A 9,756-nucleotide genomic window follows, 5' to 3' on the forward strand; every position below is an offset into this window, starting at 1 on the left:
CGCGTTAAACGAATTCTTGGCATAAGTTTCATGCAATCCATAGTAACGAATGCCTCGTCAACACTTATAATTTTCATAGAGCTTAATGATTCTTGCTTGTATCTCTTCTATGCATTCATGTTGAGGACTTGTGGGGAATGTTTTGAATTGTCGCATGCATCATCCAATTCAATAACGTTAGGAAGATTTGAAGGTTAATTAGTGCATCACGGTTAACTTGGGGTGTTGAGAATTCATGGTTTATTGAAATGCAATTGGAAATCATTTTATTATGCAAGTGTAACATGTATGGAGATGAACCCCTTAGCTAGGTTCCCATCCATTCAATTCCATCAATTTCATATTTACATTCTGTTTTAAATTGTAATCAGTGCATTTTAGTTTAATTTCGTAAAAACCAAATCCCCCTTTACTTTATTGTCCAATTTAGTTAGAAAGTGTCTTAGTTTATGTTTCTAAGTGTTTTGATTCATTTTATTTCCCAAATTCGTCCAAAGTAGTCAAAGTGCTCAAAACTGCCCAGATTGTGTTTTTAAGGCAGTTTTGAGTGTTTTGGTGCTGTTTTGAGTCTTGGTTTGTTTTAGTGTTTTAAGTGTTTAGTTTTACATTCTTTGAGTCTAGTTTAGTGTTTTATATTGTGTTTTTACATTTGAATCAAGCCATAATCTTAAATTCGTCCAACATTGGATTTAAGGTCAGAAACTGCCTAGTTAGTGTTTTTAGGCAGTTTTGAGTCTTTTGAACTTGTTTTGAGTCCTTTGAGTCTTTGTGAACGTTTTTAACTTTGTTTTTACGTTTTTGAGTCAAATCCAAGTGATTAACAATCCCTCCTAATCCCCGGTCCAGAACGATCCCTACTTATATCTATACTACAATTGTCAAAAAGAGGGTTTAATTTGTGTGCGTATAATTCTCGCATCACTTACTGTACTTCATTTTTTTTCTTCATATTTTCTGAGAATGTCTGGCCCGTCCGACCGTCGTTTGGACTTGAATGCTGTAGAAGAGGTAGCCATGTCTCCTCAAGATAACATATGGCGCTTATCCTTCTTATCTCATACTGGTCCCCTTACTATTGGGAACTTTGTGATAAAGAATGATGTGACCGCTGCGGTGGTGGCCAAGAATCTTTTTACTCCCAAAGACAGCAGACTACTTTCTAAACGATCCGATGAGTTGGTTGTTAAGGATTCTCTGGCTTTCAGTGTTCAGTGTGCAGGTTCTGTGTCTAATATGGCTCAACACCTATTTGCTCGAACCCGCCAAGTTGAATCGTTGGCGGCTGAAGTGATAAGTCTCAAACAGGAGATCAGAGGGCTTAAGCATGAGAATAGACAATTGCACATGCTCGCACATAGCTATTTTACAACCATGAAGAGAAAGCTTGACCAGTTACAGGAATCCGAGGGTCAGATTTTAAATGATCATCAAAGGTTTGTGAGTTTGTTCGAAAGACATTTATTGCCTTCGTCCTATGGGGCTGTATCACATACTGAAGCTCCAAATGATCAACCTCTGGTGCCTCCTCTTTCTGGGGTTCTGCCCAGTACTGAGGCTCCAAATAATCACCCTTCGGTGCCTCCTATTTGCCGAGTGTTGAGACTTCTCCTGAGTAGCCTTTGTGAAGGCACCCTCCTGTTTGTTTGCTTTGATTCATGTGTATGCACATATTTGTAATTTATCGAGGATATCAATAAATAAGCTTTACTTTATTCAATGTGTTGTGTTAAATACACTAAGATATCCTTCACTAAGTTCTTTGAATTTTTTATTTTGTTGAAGTTTGCATGTTGAAATTTCGTGGATGGACCCTGTAGGTTGAAGTAGTGCTCCCTTAATTTCTTGAGTAAGGAAAGCTTCTCGGTTAGGGACTTGAAAAATCCAAGGCACTGAGTAGTCGTGAAATTTCTGAGTACCAAGGTGTAGTGGTATATGGTAGGAGTCCCCCAAGTCTCCGGTCGAGGGAGTTGACGAGGGAGGTGTCTTGCTAGTAGGCAATTTTCCAAACAAAACTTAACCATTTTCCTTTCTAAGTGATTGCATAAAACTCCTCATTCATATGTATTTGGTATGAAAATTGTTAGGCCCAAAGACGGGGAGGCCTAGGCTCATTTTTTTATTTTTTATTTTTTATTTTTATTTATTTTTTATTTTTTGAATTTTCGAAAATTTTTATTTATTTTAATGGGTGAAGCTTGATGTTGAAGTTTTGTAGGTGAAGTTTTGGTGTTGAAGCTTTGTAGGTGAAGCTTTTGTGTTGAAGCTTTATAGGTGAAGTTTTGGTGTTGAAGCTTTGTAGGTGAAGCTTTTGTGTTGAAGCTTTGTAGGTGAAGTTTTGGTGTTGAAGCTTTTGTGTTGAAGCTTTGGTGTTGAAGCTTTGTAGGTGAAGCTTTTGTGTTGAAGCTTTGGTGTTGAAGCTTTGTAGGTGAAGCTTTTATGTTGAAGCTTTGTAGGTGAAGTTTTGGTATTGAAGCTTTTCTGTTGAAGCTTTGGTGTTGAAGCTTTTGTGTTGAAGCTTTGTAGGTGAAGCTTTTGTGTTGAAGCTTTGTAGTTGAGAGTTGAACCTTTGTAGTGAAACTTTGGTGTTAAAGCTTTGTAGTTGAGAGTTGAACCTTTGTAGGTGAATCTATTGAAGCTTGAAGCTTTGTATTTGAAGCTTTTGTATTGAAGCTTTGTAGGTGAAACTCTTGTGTTGAAACTTTGTAGGTGAAGCTTTTATGTTGAAGCTTTGTTCGGCACCATAAATTGATTTTGCTTCACACTATCTTGATCAAGAGTGTGTGAAGCTTTTGAGAATTGTAGTTGCTCTCCATTGATGAAGCTTTGTTTGATGTTGAAACTTTGTAGGTGAAGCTTTTGTGTTGAAGCTTTGTTGGGCACCATAAATTGATTTTGCTTTACACTATCTTGATCAAGAGTGTGTGAAGCTTTTGAGAATTGTAGTTGCTCTCCATTGATGAAGCTTTATTTGATGTTGAAACTTTGTAGGTGAAGCTTTTGTGTTGAAGCTTTGTTGGACACCATAAATTGATTTTGCTTTACACTATCTTGATCAAGAGTGTGTGAAGCTTTTGAGAATTGTAATTGCCCTTCACTTGTTGAAGCTTTTGTTGGCACCATAAATTGATTTTTCCTTACACTATCTTGATCAAGAGTGTGGAGCTTTTTGAGAATTGTTGTTGCTCTTTACTTGTTGAAGCTTTTGTTGGCACCATAAATTGATTTTGCTTCATACTATCTTAATCAAGAGTGTGTGAAGCTTTTTGAGAATTGTTGTTGCCCTTCATTTGTTGAAGCTTTTGTTGGCACCATAAATTGATTTTGCTTCATACTATCTTGATCAAGAGTGTGTGAGGCTTTTGACATTTGTTGAAGTTGTTGAATTTCCCAATTTCTTTTTTTATTTTTATTTTTTATTTTTATTTTTATTTTTGGGGAAAATTAGAAATTTGAAAATGTGGGAGAGACAACATATACCAATTTTGCTTCCATACTGTTGAGCAAGAGATTGTGATGTAAGCCACACCTTGTAGTAGTCGAAGGTTTGGATGAACCATATAAATTGAATTTGCTTCGAACAGTCTTGATCAAGAGTGTGTGAAGCTTTCTACGAGTTGTAGTGTTTGCATTGTTACAGAGGAGAAATGTCTGAAGCAGATATAAGAGGGCTGAAGAGCTTGATCTTCGTATACCATGCATTGAAGTTGTTGTTGGCTTGTAATAAGACTTTGTTGGTGACTATAACTCTTGTTAGGCATAAATGCTCCCCTAGTTAAGTTGTAAAGCTTGAGGGTTTTTGATTATTTGTGAATACTAGAGTTCACATGTACAAGTTGTACCACTTATCTTTTGGTTGATGTAATGAATGGTGAGTTGCTTTCATCACTTGGTTAGTGGTACGAATGTGAGTTCCTTTATCACCTTTCATCACATTTCATCACCTGGTTGGTGGCACGAAGATGAGTTCCTTCTTCACTTGGTTGGTGGCATGAGTGGCAAGTTGCCAAATGATATTAGAGTACAGTTTGTACATTTTATCACCTGGTTGGTGGCATGAAGTAGAGTACAAGTTGTACATTTCATCACCTCGTTCGTGGCATGAAGATGAGTTCTTTCTTCACATTTCATCACTTGGTTGGTGAGAATAAGGGCAAGGTGTCGAGGCACATTGTAGCAAGTATCGAATGACACAAAGTGTGTTGAACCCTTTCGAAGCACAGTTGGCTTATGTATGGATGTGTTGGAATGTATGATGTTTATGTATGAATGTGTTGGAATGTATGATGTTTATGTTGATTGACATGAGTGATGCTTATGAATGTTTTGCTATGCATGAATGGATCCCTTGTTTGGATATAAGTCATGTTGACATATACTTAGACTTTATTTTATGTTGTAAGCATTCGTGTTGAAGCTTTGAACCTGAGCGTTTCAGTGATAGGGATGTAAGGGAGTTAGGACCAAGTTGTCTAAATCACATCTTTATTGAATTGATGCCAAATGGCCTTCATTACATAGGATGCCAAATGGCCGTAGCTCAACACTTGTACAGTGTGAGTCCACTTGTAATAGTACTTCAAGTGATCAGTGTTCCTTGGATGGCCAAAGGTCTTGCCATCGGAGCTCCTGAGCTTGTAAGAACCAGGGCGACTGATGTCAATAACTTCAAACGGTTCATCCTAATTTGGGCTAAGCGTGCCTTCGCTCGGGACTCTGTCCCAGAGTAGTCTTTTCTTCAATACCTAGTCCCCCACTTTGAAAGAGCGAGGTTTGACTCTTGAGTCATAGTAGTTGGAGATGCGCTGCTTGTAGGCGACATTCCTCAAGTGAGCCTGGTTTTTGTGTTCCTCGACTAGATCCAAGTTGAGGGTGAGTTGTTTGTCATTTTCACTTTGCATGTAGTTCTGGACTCTGAACGTTGCTTGATCAAGCTCAACTGGGACAACAACCTCTGTACCAAAGGCAAGTGAGAATGGAGTTTCTCCTGTTGAAGTCCGATATGAAGTACGGTATGACCAAAGAACTTGGGGTACAAATTCTGGCCAACAACCTTTAGCCTTGTCCAAGCTGGTTTTCAAAGTGCGCTTGATTATTTTGTTGATGGCTTCAACTTGTCCGTTAGACTGGGGATGAGTTGGGGAGGCAAAACATAAGTTGATGTTGAACTTAGAACAGAACATCCTGAACTTCTTGTTGTCGAACTGTCGCCCATTGTCTGTGATTATCGCATTAGGAATGACAAATCTGCAAAGGATGTTTTTCCATACGAAGTCTTCTATTTTTGCCTCAGTAATGGTTGCCAAGGGTTCTACTTCGGCCCACTTTGTGAAGTAGTCAACTGCAACGATTGCATAGCGGACCTTGCCCTTTCCTGCAAACATTGGGCTGATCAAATCAAGTCCCTATTGGGCGAAGGGCCAAGGGTTGATCATAGGAGTAAGAGGCTCGGGAGGGGAGTGATGAATAGTTGCGTAGCGTTGACATTTATCACATGAGCGGAATATTCTGATGGCATCTTGGTGGAGTGTTGGCCAGTAATATCCTTGGTGAAAAGCCTTGTGTGCTAGAGATTGAGATTCAGCATGATCTCCGCAGAGTCCTTCATGTATTTCTCGAAGGACAATTTCCGCTTCTGCAGGTGTGAGGCACCGTAAGTATGGTTGATTGAAACCTCGCTTGTAGAGTTGGTCATTAATGATCAGGTAGCAGGTAGACTTGTATCGAATCTGTTTAGCTTGGACTTTATCATTTGGGAGAGTGCCATGAACAAGGACTTTATAAATTGGGGTGATCCAGTTATCCCCCTGTTGCAAGTTGCACACTTATGTGACCTTGGTGCTTGGTGTTGCCAACAATTCGACATGAATTTTTCTCCCAATCTTGTCTTCCATTGCTAAGGCAAGGCGAGCCAAAGCGTCTGCATGAATGTTTGTAACTCGAGGGACTTGGATGATCTGGTAATGGAAGTGCTTGAGCAAAAGCTGCGTTTGCGCAAGATACGCTGCCATGGAGTTATCCTTAGCATCAAAGTTGTTCGTGACCTGGTTAACCACCAATTGGGAGTCACTGAAGATATTAATTTGTTTAACTCCAAGGTGTTTGGCCAAACGTAAGCCTGCTAAAAGGGTCTCGTACTCGGCTTCATTGTTTGACGCCTTGAATTTGAAGCGGAGAGCATACTCCATTGCCACTTTGTCAGGGCTAGTCAGGACTAATCCTGCTCCACAACCCTGTTGGTTGGATGAGCCATCAACATATAGAGTCCATACTGGGAGTGTTGGTTCTACCTTCTGGGTTTCCAGGGGTGATGAAGCCGCTGCCTCAGGTGTAGGACAAATGTCAACTGGATAAGTGAATTCCGCAATGAAATATGCAACTTCTTGGCCCTTTTCAGCTAGCTTTGGGTGGTAAGAGATGTCAAACTCTCCCAGTGCTATAGCCCATTTGATCATTCGCCCCGAAGTGTCAGGACTCTGAAGTATTTGTTGGAGGGGTTGATTGGTAAGCACGATGATGGAGTGTGCATGGAAGTAGGGGCGAAGTTTCCGAGCAGACATGACTAATGCTAGAGCTAATTTCTCAATGTTGGAGTATCGTGTCTCCGCATCTTGTAGAGCCTTGCTAACGTAGTAGACAGGTCGTTCGATACTACCATCCCTACGAATGAGGACAGAACTGACCGCTAAAGCTGAGACAGATAGATAGACAATTAAGGTGTCACTAACTTCAGGTTTGGAAAGCACAAGGGCTTTACTCATGTACTCCTTGAGGTTCTTAAATGTTTCGGCACATTCATCGGTCCACGTAATATACTTCTTACTTCCCTTAAATGCTTTGAAAAAATGAGCACATTTGTCTGTGGCCTTAGAGATGAACCTGGTCAAGGCTGCCACCTTGCTAGTAAGGCTCTGGATGTCTTTTGAGGTTACTGGTTCTTTCATGTCCATGATTGCTTTGATCTTCTCAGGGTTAGCTTCAATGCCTCGTTGGCTAATCATGAAGCCCAAGAATTTTCCAGAGCCCACACCGAAAGCGCATTTGTTAGGGTTCAACCTCATTCGATACTTCTTCAGGATGGAGAAGGTTTCAGACAAGTTGGCAATGTGTTGGTCAGCATGTTTGCTTTTGACTAACATATCATCAACATAAACTTCCATGCTTTTCCCAATCTGTTCAGCGAACATTGAATTGACTAATCGTTGATAAGTCACCCCTGCATTCTTTAGGCCGAATGGCATGACTTTATAGCAATATATTCCTCTATCAGTGGTGAAGGTCGTGTGTTCTTGGTCTGAAGGGTTCATGAGGATTTGATTGTACCCTGAGTAAACATCCATGAAGCTCAAGAGTTCACACCCTACTGTAAAGTCTACAAGTCTATCAATGAGAGGAAGGGGAAAGCTACCCTTCAGGCATCCTTTGTTTAAGTCGGTGTAGTCGACACACATTCTCCACAAGGTCTTTTGAAACAAGGCACTTTCCTTGGTCGGATTTTTCTTAACAAGGACCACATTTGCTACCCACGTTGGATAATTGACTTCATGGATAAAGCCTATGCTTTTAAGTTTTTCAACTTCTGCCTTCATTGTTTCATATCATTCAGCATCATAGAATCTTCGCTTTTGTCTCACCGGCTTGGTCTTGGGATCAATACTCAAGCGATGACAGATGATATCGGGAGAGATGCCTAACATGTCCTCGTATGAGTAGGCAAAGACTTTAGTGTTCTCTTGCAAAAAAGAGATCAATGCCAACCGAATGGGTGGTGACGAAATGGTGTCAATCTTCACTATGCGATATGGATAATCTTTTGAGATAGAGACTTTCTCCAACTTGTGCTTGCTGGGTGAAAGAGTCGTCTCGAGGATCGTTGGGTTGATTGTTACCACCGTGAATATTCAAGTTGGCTTTTGATGCGAAACTTATGTGACACACAAATTAAACCCTCTTGTAATAATTGTAGTATATGTATAAGTAGGGATCGTTCTAACCGGGGATTAACTAGGGGTGCTAAACACTTGACTCAAATAAATAAAACTAACTTTTAAAACACTTAACTCACTTAACAAGAACTCAAAACAAGTCCACAAGACTCCAAATACTTAAAAACACAAAATAAGATAGATTGTAATGACTAAGACTAAACAAAATATGGGGGGGATTGAGTTTTTGACAAAATTAACTAAAATGCACAAATTGTAATTAAAGGCAGAATGTAAATATGAATGTGATGAAAATATGGATGGAATGCTAGCTAGAAGGTTCTTCTCCACACATGTTACACTTGCATACAAGATTGATTTTCAGTTGGTCTTTCGATAAATTATGAAACTCAACACCCCGGGTTAATTAGGTCCGCTTAAATTAACCGTCAAGTTCTCCTTAAGTTAATGAATTGGATGGGTTTGCGCAACGCAATTCACAACATTCTCCAAAAGTCCTTTACGTGAAAAGCACAATAAAGATACAATCAAAGATCATTAAGCAACATGAAAACTATAAGTGTTGACGAGGCCTTCGTTACTATGAAAAACATGAAACTAGTGCCAAGAATTCATTTAACGCGATTTTTTATAAGCAACCTCCACTACTTGTGAATATAAGTTCATAACGATTAGGTGAAACTCACTTATATTCTAGCGTCATATTCATGCATGAAAATTAAGCGTGCACTCTCAATAAACATACATAAATAAGTTATCAATCAAACAGTTAAACAAATTGAATCCACAACTTATGAAATTCCAACCAAAGGTAATCAATTCATATTGCAAGCATAAACATGGTTTCGAATCACCCCCTAGCTAAAGGGGGGGTTTAGTTCCTCATACGTACAAGACAAAGAGAATTGAAATTAAACATTGAAATCAAAGGAAAAGAAACACCTAAACATTCCAACAACTCAAACTTGAATTGTATGAACGTTTAGGCCCTCTTCTCTTCCTCTTTGTTGCGGCACAAGGTCTAAGGATAGGTTTTGGGGTGGTGTGAAGTGTTTTGGAGGGATGGGGAGTGGTTGGAGTGGCTGCAATGGAGGAGAAAAGAAACAGGAAATGGAAGGGGATGCACGACAAAGAATGTTGTGTTTGTGATGGTGTGTTGTGTGATTTGTGTGGTGAATGGGAATTGTGTGTATGAATGCATTGCATGGTTTTATAGGGAGAGAATGGATAGGAGAGCATGTGAATGGCAGCTAGGAGGGAATGATTAAAGAGGGAATGCATGTGGAATGACAACTAGGTTGGTTGGTGGAAAGCTGAAAATGCAAAGGGGAATGCTGAAAATGGGATGGGAGTGCACGGCATTGGTTGTTTGGGTGCATGTGAGAAAATGGATGAATGATTAAGATTGCATGTGGGTGAATTATAGAATGGGAAAGCATGTGAGTGACAACTAGGGTGAATGGTGGCTGCAACGATGAAGTGGGATGGCTGAAAATGGGATGATGTGCACGGCAAGGTTGTGTATTTGTGATGCATGTGGCTGAAATTGGTGGGTTATGCATGGGTTAGGATGGTTTTGGGAAGAGAATGGGCTAGGCCCTTTGTTTTATGTCCTAAAGTGCATACAAGGCCTTCAATTTCGTCCAACACTTTGGCTCCAAACATAAGCTATCCATTCCAAGTCCAATTTTGCTCCAAAATGCTCCAAAATGCATCTTTTTGCTTCCTTAGCCATATGAACCTAAAAACACACGAAAATGGCTTAAACTACTAAAACAACTAGGAATTAACAATATAAATGCACGAAAACAAG

At 39.7% G+C, this 9,756-nt stretch overlaps 1 protein-coding gene across 1 annotated transcript; it reads left to right on the top strand.

Moving 5' to 3' along the window:
- Window positions 1-960: 960 nt before the first annotated feature.
- On the top strand, window positions 961-1,677 carry LOC148690658 (uncharacterized). Its single transcript, XM_088684978.1, has one exon. The coding sequence runs from the start codon at window positions 961-963 to the stop codon at window positions 1,675-1,677; it is 717 nt and encodes a 238-aa protein (XP_088541104.1).
- Window positions 1,678-9,756: the final 8,079 nt, after the last annotated feature.

Source organism: Pyrus communis, chromosome 15, assembly GCF_041283825.1.
Source record: "Pyrus communis isolate YQ-2024b chromosome 15, ASM4128382v1, whole genome shotgun sequence".
Taxonomy (NCBI): domain Eukaryota; kingdom Viridiplantae; phylum Streptophyta; class Magnoliopsida; order Rosales; family Rosaceae; genus Pyrus; species Pyrus communis.

What these genes read in the sequence shown, in the direction of transcription:
- LOC148690658 (XM_088684978.1), top strand. Translation starts at nt 961, where the DNA reads ATGTCTGGCCCGTCCGACCGTCGTTTGGACTTGAATGCTGTAGAAGAG.